Below are 19,461 nucleotides of genomic sequence, written 5' to 3'. Positions count from 1 at the left end.
TAAAAAAGAAACTACATCAATTTTATTAGGTAGTCGCGGTAAAATGTTCCTCTCCGGATGTTTCTCACTCTCTATTTTCTCTTTCATACTATAAAATAATTAAATATTTGCAAAAGAATAATTTGTATATTGTATTATGAGTATTTAGTGTCATTCTAAGTGCTCGGTAAAGTGTATGTCAACAAGGTTGATGCTCTGAACTCGAACTAAGAGCTACCTGGTACGGCACTAGTGAAACCTACACATCAAATACATACAATGTGAATTTTGAAGCCAAACTTTTATGAGTAATAGTTGGCAAACTTGGATTCATATTTAATTGTTGCAAAATTTACAGCATTCAGAGACTTATAAAACATTACACTAATTTTAATATGTTAGATTTTCCAAAAACTTGATACTTAATAACCCCGTCAAATCCAGAAAACTCATCTACATTCTGGCAGGACAAAAACACCTGAGAGAAAAACTTTACATATGCACTCTCATTAACCTGGCATTTTTAAACAAAACCACTTTTTAGTCAACAGTGGGCTGAGTTTTCAAGCAAATATAATACCATTTGAATTTAAATAAAACAATCGGGAAATTGAAAAAAAAAATCATGCCAAAAAATGCTTATTATTATGGAGGAGAAGTGAGACACTTTTAATACATTGGTAAAACCAAAATTCCAGCATATGAGATTTCATAGCTTTTAGGGAGAAATAATATTAATAGTAGTGCTCATCTTGCTAATGTAAAAGTAGAGGTGCTAAAACATGAATGCAAATAATAAACTCAGCATTGGGCCTTTTTGTGCCATCCGACAACAAGGGGAAAGACTAAAATGCAATCTTTATCTTTATAATGCAAACACATATTCAAGCAATGTGCAATTGTAAAAATTAACAAACTGGATAGATGTTTTGGGGGAATGCATTCTTAAATCGAATGGTTAAACTGAACATTCATGAACATAAAAATTTCTAGAAAATAAGCCTTAAACATTTCCACAAAACAACTTTAGAGTTTTAATTCTTTCAGCAAAGTAACACAACACATGCAAAGAAATCTAAGTTAATACCTAGCCTACTTGCAAGATAGATTTTTATGTTTAAAAAAATGAAAAGTTAACATTGTGGAAGAAATGCAGATCGAACATACACGAACAGAAATCAAAGTTAGGGTACCTGTGAACTTAACTCCTCATTAGTGAAAAAATTATCATTGAGTAAAAAAAAAATACATTTACCAGAAACAAAGAAACATACCAATAAAGAAAAGAAAAACTTCAAAACAGTTTAATACTCCACTAAATTTTTAAAACAGCAAACAAAGTAGCAATGGCCGACATTCAAATCAAACGGAAAAGCGGTAGGTAACATACAAACACTTAACTTTTGCTGACCAACAAATGTTCTAAAATGTGAAAAACACAAAATCAGCAGCATCTGAAACACTTATCTGAGAAAAGAAAATAGCTATATTAATTAATGTAGTTACAGCAAAGAAAAGTATCCAGTACAAAATTGTTACCACCGAACTCACGCCGCATCGCGATCGCGATTTTGTTGATAAACAATGAAGTTTAGAAGAAGAAGTGTTAGTTTTCTTAGTTCAGCACATTTTAAAAGGAAATGAATTTAAGAAAAACTCACCTGAAATCAACAAAACTTTAAATTAAAAGAATTTTGCCACAGAGACCTGAATATAAACAAATCAAGTAATATCCAAAAGTCAAATATCTAGCAGATATCCATAAATGAGACTTAGATGGATATTTTTTTTAAACATTCAGGTTATTGAATAGCCATCCACAAGCTATCCAAATATCTATATCTAAAACATGTAGAAATCTGGATAGCTAGACGACTTGCGAAAATCCATATCCAAAACCTGGATATCCATAAGCTATCCGAATATCCACATCCAAAACATGTAACCGTTTGGATGTCTTGAAGATATACCAGAAATCCATATCCATAGACATAACCAGATATGGATATCCATCAGCTGTATGGCAAATCCAATGGATATTTGGATATGTCATGGACCTTTTTGGATGTCTAAGAGACATTTGTGGTTGTCTGGGATTAATTCCTCTGTTCTAATTTTGAATGGATTCACCCTCTTGCTCATAAAACGTAAACGAGGAACGCCATGGGTAGCTTTCACCTTGTATATCAATGACAATTTATGACCTTTGGTCACTTGTTCTACTTTGTGCGGAATATATTGTGGGAAAAAACAGGCCATTAGCCATTTTAGTTCCGTTGATCTTTCTGTGTCATTAAAATGGAACTCTTTTCCAGACTGATCTTTAAAAGCGAGCAGTCCTCCTTCGTATTCAGATTTTAAAGGTATAACTATAGTTCCGACTAGATACTGTTCATCCGTATCTAAATGCCAATCGAAAAAACAACCTTCTTCATATAAAACCAACTTGTATAACTGCAAAAAACCTTCATTAAATTCAATTTTACAGTCCAACTTGACATGCTTCGTTTCAAATGATTTCCTAACAGTTTCATCAAAAAGTCTTTGCTTTTTACAGCCGAAACTCGATTTCAACATGTGAGACTTGATTTCTGTACATGCTTCAAAATCAAAAAATTGAAACAAGTCAAATGTCAATGTGTTATTTATGACGAGAGGAACATGCTCTCCATCTGTCTGTGGTATCTCGAAAATTTCCATCTTATCATATAAAGCATTCCGATTGTTTATGTATTCTTTTAAAGCGTCCATAGTCGGTAAAATTCTAAGCACTGAAATTTATCGTGGAATACGAAACGAAGAAATAATGGACGCTCCTTCAGAGCCAACTCCTCACGTGGTTTTTGCACATGTCATTAGAGTTCACTAGGAACTCGGAAATACGCAAATCTGATTGGCTAGTTCATGGTCACGTGATAGTTTTCTGACGTCATATCACGTGGTCTTCTCGTTGTGTAGGGTTCCTTAGTTTGAACTTTTATCGCCAGAAAAAAATTTCTTGTCTTGAGTGCTTAGTGCTTGTAAAAAAAAATAACGATTCATTCACTAAGCATCGGACAGATCGGCGTTCACACCAAATCAGGTGTAAATAAATCCGTGATCAGTACTCCAAATAACGATTACCAGAGGTTGGCATAAATGCGGCGACGAGTTCGTTTTGGCGACTCTTTTGGCATGTTTCCTGTTCCTATTATCTGGAAAAATCACCCATGATTGGACTGTCAGTGCATCTTCACTTCACTTCCATCCCACCGCTTCGTTGCCACTTCATTCGAAGAAATGAAAGAAAAAAAATCCACTCCAAAAGCATGCCGCAAGCTTCTTTCGTCACGTGACCGGATCCCTCCCTCCCGATTGGCCCGAGCCCTTGTTTCCGTCTAAAGCCATCGCGATTGTTAAAAAGAATATGGCGGCCGTGCGAAATGCGCTCAAGGTTTAATGACAGCTCTTTGTCGGATCGGATATTTTAGCAACGAATTCCTCGAGCTGCAGAACTCCTAACATGTCAACGTCGTCCGCGCGATTGACCAGACAGAACGTTAGGAAAACGAGAAAAAAGAATTTCAAAAGGACTGTCTTTCCCCGTTCTAATAACCCAGGTATGTTATTATACTTCGCTGATGGAAGAAAGAAAGAAGAAAAAAAAAAAAAAGCTGTTCGATATATCGAGGTGTAGGCCTAATCTTGCTGCTAATCGTTGAAAATAAGTGTTTGATTGTCGATATATGCGTATTATTTGTCTGTGTTTGATGGTTTTTTGTTGGATTAAAATCATTTTCTGTGTTTTTTTTTATTGACATAATCGGAGGTCCCCGTTGGTAGCATTCATATTGACCCATTGTTTACATTTGTAATGATAGTTAGCATTTCTTATTTTAGTCTTTCAGAATGACTTTATATCGCCCATTAATCAACCATTTAAACGTCAAATTAAGTTAATGCATTGTTTATATTGTTATTCAACACATCTGTCATAAGCCCGTTAATTAACTTCGCTGAATTCGTTTTATTGTTGTTATTATTGTATGCGATGCTTTATATTTCATTATCAGGGTTGAAAGTAAATTATTTTCTGAAGTATGCGAACTATCCCATAGTTATATATATATATATATATATATATATATTTATTAATATTCACACAAACAGTCAAAATACAAATGAAAAAGCAAATGAAAAAAGCGAGAACATCAAAATGGAAAATGAAAAAGGTGAACTAATGCCTTTGATTTTTTTCAATTTCTTTGAATTTTTATTTTAAAATTGTCTTAAATCGTATCTCCTGTTTTATATATATATATATATATATATATATATATATATATATATATATATATATATATATATATATATGTGTGTATGTATATAAATATGTATATAAATATATATATATATATTCATATTATATGCATCGTATATAATATGATTTTCCAATATTTTCAATCAACAGTAAATTCTTTAAAAAAAAAGCTCCAATCAGTTTTTTACTTTACTACATTTTAATTGCAGTTATAGACTTGAAATTAATGTGTTTTTCATTATTGACCTGTAAATTTCATATAAAAAATTAAATAATTTTAAGGGATATTTTATGTATGATTGATATTTATAATATTGGGGAAATTGACAGTTTAGTGATTAAAACAGGGTTAAAAATAACTTTTTTTCTAAAATATGGGAACTATCCCACAGTTATATATATATTCATATTATATGCATCGTATAATATGATTTTCCGATATTTTCAATCAACACTAAATTCTTTAAAAAAAAAGCTCCAATCAGTTTCTTACTTTACTACATTTTAATTTGCAATTATAGACTTGAAATTATGTGTTTTTCATTATTAACCTGTAAATTTCATATAAAAATTAAATAATTTTAAGGGACATTTTATGTATGATTGATATTTATAATTTTTGGGAAATGTATGTGACAGTTTAGTGATTAAAAAGTAAAACAACCTTATTACTAATTACTAGTATTTCTCTTTTATTTTTTTCAACTTTAAATATTTATATGTCAATGAAAGTAACTCTATAATACTGATTGTTAAAAATACTTTTATTAATATAAATTTTTTCTTGTTTGTTTTATTGATAAGGTGAAACCAAATTTACAGTATGTGGTCAATTATTCTTATTTCACCAAAATATGGGAACTATCCAATAGTCTGATACATGCACCGTCCTATATAATATGATTTTCCGATATTTTCAATCTACATCAAAATCCTTAAAATAATGCTCCAATCACACTGTTTCTTATTTTACTACATTTTAATTGCAATTATAGACTTGAAATTAATGTGTTTTTCATTATTGACCTGTAAATTTCGTATAAAAAATTAAATAATTTTTAGGGACATAATTATGTATAATTGATTTTTATAATTTTTGGTTAATGTGACAGTTTAGTGATTAAAAAGTAAAACAACCTTATTACTAATTACTAGTATTTCTCTTTTACTTTTATCACCTTTAAATATTTATATGTCAATGAAAGTAACTCTATAATACTGATTGTTAATACTTTTATTAGTATAAAATTATTATTTTTTTGTTTTATTGATAAGGTGAAACCAAATTTACAGTATTTGGCCAATTATTCTTTATCTGACAAAATGTGGTATTCTCTGCATCCTTTATTGGTTGTGTAGCCCTTTTATGTGAAGCTTTGTTTTATTACACAATGCATAAAATTGTTGCAGCTAATATTGATCCATGAAACAAAAGTGTATGATAGGTTGTAGTAGCAATTAAATGGAGACTCAATAACATACATTAATGATGATGAACCTATTCAGAACTTTTCAGTTACTTCAATTTATTTTGTACCATTGCTATTTGATTTTCTTCGTTTATTTTCCACATGGTTAATGGTTAGTTTAGAAAAAAAAAAAAATCACCCATAATGTGCTAGAGTAAGAGAGCAAGGTTTGGAGAAGGTTTTTTTTTTTTTTTGAAAAAGCCCAGTCCTTTCTTAGTTTTTGATGAAAAACCCTAGACTTTTTTGAGGCCTTTTCCAAAAAAACTTTTAATGTTCCATGGAAGCAAAAGTTTGTACAATTTTCAGAAACTACTCATTTTTTTTATAGTGTAATAAAAGTTTAAATTAGTTCGTTTAAATTAGAATTATGGTGAAAAGATAAGTATAAATTACTACCACATCAAATGTAAAATTAGTCCTCAACTGATGTAAAATACCCGGGTATTTATTTTTAGGGGTAGATACCCAAAATGGGTATTTACCTGGGTATTTATTTCAAAAATGTATACAGTCGACGCTCGATATAACGACCATCTCTGTTCCAGAGAAAAAGGTCTTTATAACGAGTGGTCGTTATAAGAGGTATAAATTTAAAAAATGTATACCGTCATCATGCATGCCCAAGTAAATGCTCAAATTTTTTTATCATAGGAATTTTTAGAAAAGTCGTGTGCAAAATATTATGACAGAATATTAAACAAGTTTTAAAGTAGAAAATATAGGGAGGAAAATGTTACACACTTTCAAATCTGCTGCTACTACTACAACAATTTCTGAAGATAAAACCAGAAACAGAGGTCTGCCTTTTTAGCAGACGTGATGTTTGCAAAACATTATTTCCTGTTTCAGATATAGGTGATAAATTGTGTTTCACTTGCTTTCCAAAGAAACATTTAAAAGTCCCTCGAGAACCCCAAATCTTTAAAACCACTAAATTCAAACACCAAACTACAAATACATCTGTCAACTCCCTTTTCTTAGGAATCTGGAAATTTCTCGATTTTTCCTCCCATTATTTTTTCTGTGCTAGCTTTGGTGAATGGTAATCCCCCCCCCCTCTTAAAGTTGGATTTGACATTGAAAACTTCAGGCAGATGTCCATAAACAATAATCAGTGTCATTTTAGGCTACAAATTTGTTTTTTTGGAAAGAACACCGGAAATAGCGTCCGCTGAATTCGGTCGTTGTATTGGATTAGACGATACAGAACGGTCGTTATAACGAAAGCAAATTAACATAGAGTTTATAGGAACAAAGTTGGGACTTTAACCACTGGTCGTTATAATAGGACGGTCTGTATAATGTGTGGTCGTTATAATGAGTGTCGACTGTATTCAACTAAAATATTTTTCTGTATGTATAACCAACTACACTATGTATAACCAACCACATACAAAATAGTAAAATTTTGGTCAAAAATTGTATTTTGATCACATATTTAAAGAACTATTGTGTGAAACAATTTAGCAATCTAATATGATATTCACATTAAATGTGTTGGATATGCCTAATCAATGTTGATAGCCAAATTTTAGATATGAAAAGCTATTCTACAAAAAGTAAAAAGCTTAAGTGGTTACAAAAAAAAGAAAACATCAATTTTTTAAGATCCTGGTCTTTTATAACCCAGTAATATGTCCCTGCATGACATCAAAATGTCAATAAAAATAAGTTTGAAATAAATTTTCATCATGAAGTACGGGGGAGCAAATGCAAATGAGCAAGGCAACAGAAAACAATATTTTGATTTTTTTTTTGCTTATTAATGTGGAAACTGTTTCTATATTTGTCACGTTATCACTTAAACAGCAATAAAATAAATAAGATCATAGTCTTAATAACTTCTCAGTTTATTCTTCCAAACATCCCTCATGCTTCCTTTTTTTTTTTTTTTTCATTTTGGATATGACTAACCTAGATTGTGATTTTGAAATCCCGAAGTTCATCATTGAATTGCTTATACTTCTCCAATTATGACATTGAAAAGAAAGATTCTTTGGTTCACGATATGTTTCTTTCATAATTTTATCAAGTCTTTCAATAAAAAATATTATAAATTATGTAGTTATGTACCAGTTTTACCTATTATTTCATATTTAGATTTAAAAAAAAATCCCATTCCCTTTTTGCATTTTTTTTTGTAAAATACCCAGTTTTTGGGTATTTACCTACCCTCTGAGTATTCACCCGATCCACATCACTATCCTCAACACATATATAACCCCCCCTCCCCAGCAATATTATTCTCTATTTTTGTAGCCAAAGAATAGCTGTTGTACATATGATCTGTTTAGCATTGACACAAAAAATGTATTATGTAATGCACCGAGTATTCGGTTTGTGTTCAGTAAAATTGGTAAACTAGAAACATTTTTTAATACATTGAATGCAAGTTATTATAAAGTATACCACAGTATAAAATTAACTGAGATGGTTACTTATTAATTTTATCACATTTAAAGTACTTTTAATTTATTACAGATAACATTCAGAGATTAAATTTAAAATTGGTTGCTTTTTAGTTTTTGTTTAATCTTCCGCCATATTGTGGTAGCAAAAGCTATTTAAATATGATAGAGTAGCCAGAAAAAAATCATGATGTGTTAAGTAGTAATGTCAATTTATTACGACTTAACTTTAACTGCACTTGGATTGCTAAATTTACAGCCTACTTACACCATATGAAATATAGAATATTTTTAAAAATTATCTTAATTAAATAAATAATTATAATCAATCTTTTGCATTTAAAGAGGAAAAATAAAAAATATCTGCCAATGTTTGTATTTCATTGTTTAATTTTAATGCTGATACAAATGATCAGTTACCAAAAAGATGAACATAGCAGGAAATGTCTTGGATAAATTGTAATCTATAATTAAGCAACTTGGATTTGTATGTAAGGTGAATACAAGAATCTTTTTTTTATGACATGATGTTGCCATGATTATCAGCTGTCAAATCATATGTCAGAAGGGAAATTAATTCTCCATTTATGCAGAACTGCAGATAAACTTAAACCAAATTTCTCGTTTAAAATATTATTTTTTTGCTTTTGGAATGATTTGTTTTAAATTAATAATTGTATTTAATATATAAATTTATGATGTTAAATGGAAATGCATACTTAAATTTCCCAAAATCGATATTTTTAATTTTAAAATGGCATAACATTGAAATATTGCAGTTAGAATTTTTTAAACAAGTACTCGGTGTTCGTCCAAATGTTTGCTTCGGATCTCGACCGAATATTCAGTATTCTGAAAAATTTTTATTCGATCAACATTTTCTGTTTACTGTGTCTTTTTCAAATAAAATTTTCGTATTGTGCTTGCAGTACCAGAAAGGCAGATATTTCTCATGTTTTATTCGAGATAAGTGATATAAAGCATTATTTGGAATATTAAGAGCATCTCCTGAAGTTAACTGAAATGTTTCATAATAACCAAATGACAGCGTTCGTCAGTATATATCATGATATATATCCGATATTTATTTTAAAAATTTGATATTTTTGATATTTACAGTCGGACCTCCGTATATCGAAGTGGCAAATTGTCGGCCAAAATTTCGATATATAGAAATTTCGATATATGGAAACAATTTTATTTTATCATAAAAATCTCCTAAAACAGGGTTTGTACGCTCCTTCAAAACTCCTCCAATACTCCTTCATTTATAAAAAATTTTTGAAGGGCCCTTCAAGCTCCTTCATTTTGGTTTTAACTCCTTCAAAACTCCTTCTTTTTTAGTTGAATGCTACAGTCTTCTTCTATAACAAACTTAAAATACTTCGATTGACAACTAACTTCGTCTCTAAGGCGATTTTAATGTAGTCATTTCATGCATTTATTTTTTTAGATTTACAAATTGATCAGAGTTAATTCATAAAAGTTGAAGGTGAAATTTTTATTAGAAGACTAAGACGTTTCATAAGTGAAGTAAAACATGCTACAATGGTGCTTGGCTATTTTTTCAAGTTTTAGGATTATTGTTTTTTCCTCCTCCACCACACTCTCAGCAGCAAAAGTCAAGTTGTCTAATTATTATTTAAATATTTAAAACTGCATGAGTAAATGTACTGCATTAAGTGATTGCGTTAAGAAAAAACAATTGTTTAGTTAATTGCAGTTATGACATTGTAAAAAGAGTCATCCACAAGGGATGTCATGCATTGAGGAGGAGACGAGCTCATGACATTGTGACAAGGGGAAGAGAGAAGGTGACAAAAAGTGACATCACACAGTTATTGTAATAATGTTAGTAGAAAATATGGCATGTGACAAGAGGAGGAGTTTGGTGAAGTGTGACACTAAGTGATAAAGGGGGAAGGGGGTGTAATATGCTGAAAAAAAGTATGACATCATTTGTAATGACAGTCCATTAGTACTCCTTCAAAACCTCATTTTACTCCTTCAAAACTCCTCCAAAACTCCTTGATTTTATTTCTGAAAATGAGTACGAACTCTGTAAAACATTAAAATTAAAGCTAATTTTTGTGAATGAAATCCTATTTCTAATTTATACGAGCATCGGATTAAATGAAAATTAAATAATTACAAAATTAACAAAAATTACATTTTGTGCGCTTTCATGCACCTTCATTCTTCTGCAATTCAGCTTGATGAGCAACATTAGGGGGATTTTTGTTTTGGCAATGTAATCGGATAAAAGTAAAAAATCATTCTACCTAACTTGAATGATTTTTACTGAAGCCGAAAAGACTAGGAATGAGAATCAACAGACAAAAGGGATAACTTGAAACAGATTTTACAGTGCTACTGGTTAAAACTAAGATTTGAAATGAACTTGCGGGAATTTAAGAACTCCAGAACGAAACAACGACCTTTCTACACACCCCTCAACCCCCGATTCCTTATGAGTTTCGTAACAACCTTTAATATGCATAATTTTCTCCCCTAACCTTCGTTTTTCATGAGACAAAGTCTATAGTGGAAAAAAAAATCTACGAATGTCTCTAAAAAAAAATCGATATATAGAGATTTTTTCGATATATAGAAATACTTATTCTAAGTAATGAACATATAAATTTGCTGGATTTCGATATATAGAAAATTTTAATATGTGGAAGTTCGATAAATGGAGGTTCGACTGTATATCATTACAATTTATTCAAGTGATTTTCTGCTACATTAAACTATTCAGAAACTGATTGAGACACGAAATTCAGGGGCCACTCTAAGGATTTCGAATTGTTAGCCAGTAAATTAGCCAAATTTTAAAAGGTTAGCCAAATTTCAAAAGTCTAAGCCAAAGACTAACTTTAACTGATTTTAATGTATTTTTGTCTAGAAATATTTAATCAGAGAATGAAGTATTTCCCTATTTTCGACAATCTTTTGAGGATAAGGCAGAGAGGAGATATTTTTCAACAGAAATTTTAGAGAATTTTCTGCTTGCTGAATCAGGATATTTTTTGACGAATTTACGATTTGGGCCATTCCACCGTCATCTGCGGGACAAAAATATGCTTAAATTTCATTAACATTTCGTCATATCTTTTAATATTTTAATGAAACGTGGGTAAGCCATTTTTTTAATCTTTACATTGGATACGACGATACTCCTGACATAATTATATTTTTATTAAACAATTTTGTTATTTAAAATAAAATTCATTTACATGCATCACATGCGGGACATCCAAAGTCAACCTCTGGTCACTTGCTTATGAATAACTTGCTTATAATTGCTAAGCTCATGTTTTTGCTCTATTAATACAGCAATGTCGAAACAAATTGTAGATTTTGAAAGCTATGGCTCCAATGTAAAGGAAACATATCTCATTAGTTTAGAAATAAATATTTAAACCATTGAAAAAAAAATTCCCATTCTATTGAAAATGGTCATTTCGTCCCGCACGTGACGGTTCCTATATTTCATGAAAAAGAAATAATTTTTGAAGAAAGTTTTAGCTTAAGAAGTCACACATGCGTTTGTGATGTCTTAAGCAACAAAATTTTGTTCATCATCCTTTTAAATTATTATTTTTTATGAAATATATGAAGCGTCACGTGCGGGACAAAATTACCGTTTTCCGTGGAATGGCCCATTTTATCACATTTGGCGTAGTGGCGAATTCTTAACATGGTCCCTGAAAGTCAAACACCGTCATATACTTTATTGTATTTTCTTTAAGTGCAAAGGATTATTGAACTGCAATTGCTATGATTCATTTCAATTAGGTTGTTTTTAAACACTCTCTCCTATAGTGTAAAACTTCAGAAAGCAAAGTTTTGCGAAGTTTGATGAAGAAATTAAAGTACTGCAAATTAAATTTTAAAACTGAAACTGAGCCTTTTTGTTTGCTCGTCGGTCTACCCAAAACTATCCAATGGTTGTGCAGGGTTCGTACGCTCCTTCAAAACTCCTCCAATACTCCTTCATTTAGGAAATTTTTTTGAAGGGCCCTTCAAACTCCTTCATTTTGGTTTTAACTCCTTCATTTTTAGAGTTCAAGACTACATAATCTTCCTCTATGACAGTAACTTAAAATGCTTCGATTGGCAACTAACTTCGTCACAAAGGCGATCTTAATGTAGTTATTTCCTGCATTTATTTTTTTCGATTTACAAATTGATCGTAGTTAATTCATAAAAGTTGAAGGTGAAAATTTATTAGAAGACTAATACATTTCATAAGTGAAGTAAAACAAGGTTTAAATGGTGTTTGGCTATTTTTTCAAGTGTTATGATTACTGATTTTCCCTCCACCACTCTCAGCAGCAAAAGTCAGGTTGTCTAATTATTATTTAAATATTTAAAAATACATAAGTAGATGTACTATATTAAGTGATTGTTTAAAAAACAATTGTTTAGTTAATCGCAGTTATGATATTGTAAAAAAAGTCATCCACAAGGGATGTCGTGCCTTGAGGAGGAGACGGGCTCATGACATTGTGACAAGGGGAAGAGAGAGGGTGACAAAAAGTGACACCACACAGTTATTGTAACAATATGTTTGCAAAAAATATGACATGTGACAAGAGGAGGAGTTAGGTGAAGCATGATAGTTTGTGATAAAGGAGGCAAAGGGTCAAATATGTTGAAAAAAAAGTGACATCATTTAATGACAATCTATTAGTACTCCTTCCAAATATCATGTTACTCCTTCAAAACTCCTCCAAAATTCCTTCATTTTATGTCTGAAATTGAGTACGAACCCTGGTTGTGATGTGGTCCTGTCTCTTGCAGTGGCCCTCCTGGACGAGCCGCCCCTGCCGAGCTATGCCGCCCTCCCGGGGGGCTCCTCCCCCCACCAGTCGCCTTATGCCCTGAGGAGGAAGCTGCCCTCCCCCCAGGAGCCGGGGAGCCCAGGAGCCGAGGGGGCCCAGGCCCTCACGCGCAAGAGGCAGAGGAGGGTCTTCTCCTCCAACCACACCACAGACGGTGAGTTCCTTTCCAGTCACTGTCCATTTTCACCTTCCGCATGTTGGGTGAAGGAACATAAAAAGTAAATAAATTTAATCAAGAAAAACACAAAAATAAGTCGGTGAGTCACCGGACTTGAAGCCACGAGACTTCTTTTTGAGTAGTTCGTTTCCTTGGAGCATCACGTTTTGTAAAGCTGACGTAGAATGCAGTATTTGTAGAAATGAGTTTTTGAGATAATTGAAAAAACGCATTATGGATTTCCCACTAATTAGGAACTGTTGGAATTCGGGCCTTTTTTGCATACTTTATTTTTGGTGGAAATTGAAAAGCAAACCCTCCCAAAAATGTTTTAAAAACTAAAAAATAATAAACAGCAAATGAATGTATTTCCTGCTAATTTTCATTACTATGTTGTTCATTTAAATTCTATTATTAATGACACGCAATTTCAGCTTTTAAATTGGCCTGCTGCCCAATCTGACATAGTTTTCTTTATTATGTAATTCAGATTCTGTTTACAGGCCTACATTAACAATTAAATGACTTTGCCTCCAAACAAGAATGCATTTTGGTGTGCAATATCGCTGCAAATGTTTAAGTTTCTGAATCATACTTGATGCATTTTCTGTTGTATGGAACTGGAATGTAAATTAGCTGTAGCATCTTAGAATGTTTTCAGTCAGTTTTATTACTTAAACTTTAATGGGGAAGTTATCTACAAAATATAATTCAAGTAACATTTCTCTTCATTAAGACTTTCTTCTAAATATGTTAGCTTGGATTTCTAGTGTTGAATTTATGTTCAGCAGTATACTTCTTGCTTTATCTAGTCTTCACAAAGAAGAGTGATTCTTTAAATAAAGATTTTTTTTTTTTTTTTAAAGAAGACCTTTGAAAAAGATCTTCTTTATATAGACAGAAACATATACATTTTAAGTTAGTGGAGTAATTCTACAGTCTAAATATTTAAAATTAATTTAATGTGTTTATTTATTCAATGTTTTCGAAATGAAAATTAGTATTAACTTAAGTTTCAAAAAAGAAAAAAAAAGCACAGTCATTTTTAAATTGTTAAGCTAGTCACCTATAAACTGTTATGTTAGTCACAGCTCAACGGCCATGTCAGCACATCAGTTTTTTTTTTCTGTATCTCCCACTTTTGAAATACATATTTTGTATTTTTTAAGTAACAATTTTGATGTAAGAAAATAAAAAAGTTTTAAACAGTCTAGTTTATTTGTTTAGTGTTAAAATAAAAAACTGTTTTAAATATGTTTCCGCTGCAAAAATTGCGAAAAACCTTTTAGAGGTTTTTAATGAACATCTTCGTTAATGGGCAGTTCTCAAAAGGTGGGAACAAAAAAGTTAATTCTGAGCAATTTTTTAAAATTTTGAAATTTGACATCAATTTTGTTTTTATTGCATAGTATGTACACCTAGAACATCATATACAAACATTAAAAAACAGCAGGTATTTAAAAAAATTAATAAATAGCAAATTTAATGATCGGTCTGTAGGTAACAGATTTTGGACATCGTTGTCCAGTAGGTAACAGATTTTGGACATCATCATAATAAAAGTTTCACAATTTTTGAACTTTTGCAATGAAAATTTTATCTAGTTTTTACATTCTGCAATGAAAAATAAAGGATTTAAAGTACTTGAATGACTTTAAGTACTGGCCTTTAAATAATAAAAATTTGTCATGGTTTCGTAGAATCCGAAAAAAAAACCAACCATTTTGCCAGCGCAGGTGATGAAGTCGCCAAAACTGATGATGTTGGCGAAAACCGGTATTCTCACTGGTAACCCTTCGCTTATCGTACGCTGTGAGTTGTCGCTAATCGGAATTTGCTTGCCGATTTTTGTGCTGTTTTGTTTACTTAAATGTGTTCTGTTACGATCATAACTTGTGTTTCTACTGTTATTAATGTAATGTTCAATGCATAACGTATTAATTGTGCAAAATGTCAATGGATTGAAGGAATTAACGTTATATTAGCCTTCTTTATTAATGTTACAAGACAGAAGAGCATATTATAATATTGAATAAATGGACAGAATTATCGGCGTCTAGATCGTAACGCAATTTGGACATCTCACATGTATGTTTAAGAAAAGTGATTTTACTTCAAAGATACTGCATAAAAATATATGAAAACACTTTAAAATAATTCACAATTGATTTTGAGGATCGAAAAATACCTTTAGAACATATAAATCATATATTTAGTTCTCAAATAATAGCATTGTCCAGATCTTAACTTTTGGACATGCATCAAACTTCCAACTTCCATTTTTTCTAAAATTGTTTACAACATAAATAATCGGTCTTTAATTTTTTAATTTGTAGAAAATATTATTTAAAAAATATTCAGTTTGAGATCCATGGCCTTAATTTTTTTTTGAAACATATGGAAATAATTAAAAAAAAATTTTTTTTTTGTAATGGTACATTTGCTCGTTTAACGTTTTGGTATGTCCAAAATTGTGCCTTTTAGCAAAGAAAATATTTTTTTAAGGATATTTGAAGAGCATTTTTTCCATAATTTATGTCAATTCTTGTCTCTATACAGTATTATTATTCAGCTCAAAAATTTTTGAGCCTATTAAAATGAAAGTTATTTGGTGTTGAAGCTTCAAAGTTGAGGTCTGTGTTTGCTCCCACCTTTTGAGAACTGCCCTAATAAACTAAGATCTCTTGATCAACTCTTTTTCCGAACAAATTTTTTTTTTTTCAAAATTGGTCCATCTTTTAGGCACCAGAGTGCCATAGACGGATATGTAGACACGTCAAATTTATAACCCCCTTCCTCTGTGTGTCGGGGGGGGGGGGGGAGTAAAAATAGCCTTAGATGTAAATGTATGTAAGAAATGGAATCTTCACGAACCGTCTCTTGTTGATGTCGGGGGAAAAAAAACATTAAACTCGCAAAAGATGGAATGGTCGAAAAAGTTTAAACAAAAGCTGTTCAAAAATTTAAACAGTAAGTCGTATTCAATATCAATAGCTGTCACTTTGTTTAAATTTTGTATAAGAATATTTTTTGTGTGTAAATAAACAGATTTTTCAAAAGTTCCAGTTGTAAGTCATAATTTTCGTTTGAGTTTTTTTTACTATACATTATGGTTGATTGAAATCATTGATAATAAGAGCAAGAAGAAAAAGTGTGCATACTTGCCAACTCTACTGCTTTTACGGGAGACTCCCGTTTTTTGCTTCCATTTCCCGATTTCCCGTTTTTTACGGTTTTCTCCCGTTTTTGCAGTTTTTCTGTCAATCATCAAAAAGTTTTTTGATGAAATTTCAAAAGTCAAAAGAACAAGATTTTTTTCAATTAATAACTCATTTATTAAAATTTTTTTTTTTTTTTGGAAGCTATCCTCATTGCATGTTCAACGAAGCACGCACTTTGCCAAAAATTGCAGCAGATTTCAATCCTTTTGCATCTTGAAAATATTTCAACTATTTTGAAAGTTTGAAGTTGTTTTAACATGTGCTACGCTATACCTACTTATTTACTATTTTATTTTTATGCATTGATTTTTTTTTCGAATTTTAGTCATTAAATTTTTGTGGCTGCTTTTTTGGTAGAGACAGGGAGTGTATCATACTTTAAGCAAATTCTCCTGATCATTTGGTTTTTCTTTTGCAGTGTATTTTTCTTGCTGCTACCAATTAGCTTACATCTGCGAAAAATCCCCATTTTATTTTAATTCTGTTCTTAAATTAATTCTGTTGTGAAGATATGTCGCTGGTGAATCATCTATATACCTCTAGGGGAAATTCCTGTTTTTTTTTCTTCGAAGGTTGGTAAGTATGAGCGTGCTTTTTTTTTCATGGGAAATGTCGTACGTGTGTGTGTTGATCAGTGTTTTGCAAATGTGTTGCAGAGTGTGGGGGCGAGGCTGCCCACTACCTGCTCTACGAGCTTCCCGACGAAGTGCTGCTGAGCGTCTTCTCCTACCTCCTGGAACAGGACCTGTGCAGGGTTGCCCAGGTCTGCAAGCGCTTCCACATCATCTCCTCAGACACAGAGCTGTGGTGAGTTCTCCCGCACTGGCTTCCTATGGGGCCCTTAGGGCCCTCGGCACAGTAGACCCTCGTTCTGTTTGGTTTCCATTGTACGCGTTTTAAGATTCGACACCTTTATTTTATTTTACGCGGATGAGTTTCGGTTGTACAGGGATGTGGCAATGCAAACAGATAAAATAAATATTCCCCTCTTTCAAAATCTGAACTCCTAAAGATTGCAGATGACGCGTAATCAACTGCATTTTGGCGTGCTAATCATCGAGCTTGGGCCCCTGGAGACATTTTATACAATGGGTGCCAGAGCTCTTTCCAGAAGTAAAGTTATTAAACTCACACAGTTCAGAACTCACTGGACAAAAAGCTTTTAGGTGTGACAAAGGAGACCAAAACCAACGAGGATACCGACATCGATGACACACAACCAATAACATTCAGGTTGAAAATTTTGAAGCATTCCCAGACAATAGAAATGATCTTTCTGATTTGTTAGTAAAGGAAGATTCTATCACGGAAATGATCATGGATGCGTTAATGCTCTGCAAAGAATGACGGAGAAAAATTCTCAATGACTGCCAAAAGACGATCATTGCCAGCTACTCTTTATAAACAGAACAAGAAATTTATGTTTTCTTTATGCATGTTTTTGCATCAAAGTCTATATGAGTACACATTAAACTTATTACACAATGAGTCATCACTAGAATGAAGTAGTTTTTTTTATCTACGGAACCCAACACCTATTTTAACACCGCTATTGAGTCTCGATTTATGCGGCATTTCCGTGAAACGTATTCCTCGCGTAAAACAAGGGTCTACTGTAGATAAGTAAAGGTACTTTGGTGGGTGTGAAGGAAAATATTGGCAATTGTGGCCACAGTGTATGCATATTTATTTAAAACAAAAACAGGAAACTTAAAATTAAATGTTATTTCAACCATCAGTTCTGATAAAATAACTTCAAGTATCCAAATTTAAAAAATATACCCATATTTACATAAACTGCATATACAGATACTTTCACAAGAAAGAGCGTAAATAGAAATGAGGAACTGTCTGATTTTAAAATATCACATGAAATGGTAATACTTTTTAAAAATCTAATTAAATACGTTAAAACATGATTTTGATCCAAAAAATTAATATATACTTAGTTTTTTCTTTGTTGATCTCAAAGTTGATTTTAATGTCGTGTAACGCTGTCCAGTTTAGTCCCCCCCCCCTATTTTTCTACTTACAGTTTTGATTAGTTTGCACTAGGTATTAAATTTGACTCGACTCTTGTGCATTTATATTAAACTAGCAAAAATACCCGGCGTTGCCTGGGTTAGCAATAATTATGAGAAACAATCGTTACTTGCATTTGTTTTCTGTTTTAAGTGAAAGAACTTAAAACTCACCTTTTTGACGTGACTTAAAATCTAGCTTCTTCCTTACTCATAAAACTAAAGTAGCAGTAAGTAAAAAGAGCAAAATAGTATTCATTTAGAAACGAAAACACGAAATTTAAGCGTATACAAATTTGAAGAATTTCCGAAATATGAAATTAAACTTCACATGTTTAAAAAGATTTATCAGTTAATACTTTTTTTTTTTACATTGAGTCTTAGCTTCTCTGTATGTCTATTGAAGAACGAACTGTTTAAAAAAATGTAGCCGAGCTCCTGTAATCCCCTTAAACTTGCTTTAGTTATTTTGGAAAATCTCAATTATTGTGGGTTCTTGGTGAGATTTAAAATATTACCTAAAGTCTCAATTTATGCGGCATTTCCTCGGAACGTATTCCCCACGTAAAACGAGGGTCTACTGCAGATCTTTTTTTTTTCTTTGGTGAAATTCTTTTCATTCTAATGTTATTAGCAGTCTTGTTCGAAAGAATGTTTTATTTAAAAGCTAAATTTTGAATTTTGGCCATGTCAATTCTGACAGCATCGACCATTTGGCTGAAATTTTTTTAAATGACCCAATTGTTTCATGCAACGATTATTATTTCAAAAGCACAGTATACTTCCATTGGGATTACAGGAATCGATCGACACCATAAAATGGACGATATGATTAGAAACTAGTATGTTGTGGCCATCATGAAACTTTCTTCTATATCTTTCTTGTGAATTCTGATCAATCCCTATGCTTGAAGAGAATGCAATATTCCCAGCAAAGAAAAAAAAAAAACCTGACGGCCGTTCGAATTCCTGAATTCCCACAACGACTTGAAAGTTATTTTAAAAGCCTTGCTTGAGTTAATTAGATGTTTTATTTGTTAACAAACATAAAATGGCAAC

At 31.7% G+C, this 19,461-nt stretch overlaps 1 protein-coding gene across 1 annotated transcript in view; it reads left to right on the top strand.

The window, feature by feature from the left end:
• The first annotated feature begins 3,372 nt into the window (after positions 1–3,372).
• LOC129233029 (F-box only protein 11-like) overlaps positions 3,373–19,461 on the top strand; it is a 95,708-nt gene continuing 79,619 nt past the window's right edge. Inside the window, exons 1-3 of the mRNA XM_054867113.1 lie at positions 3,373–3,578; positions 12,963–13,157; positions 17,038–17,188. Of these exons, the coding sequence (XP_054723088.1) occupies positions 3,482–3,578; positions 12,963–13,157; positions 17,038–17,188 (443 nt within the window). The 5' untranslated portion in view covers positions 3,373–3,481. The remainder of the gene's footprint in view (positions 3,579–12,962; positions 13,158–17,037; positions 17,189–19,461) is intronic.

The sequence above is a fragment of the Uloborus diversus genome, unplaced genomic scaffold (assembly GCF_026930045.1).
Source record: "Uloborus diversus isolate 005 unplaced genomic scaffold, Udiv.v.3.1 scaffold_15, whole genome shotgun sequence".
Taxonomy (NCBI): domain Eukaryota; kingdom Metazoa; phylum Arthropoda; class Arachnida; order Araneae; family Uloboridae; genus Uloborus; species Uloborus diversus.
This window is presented reverse-complemented; position numbering and strand designations above follow the sequence as displayed.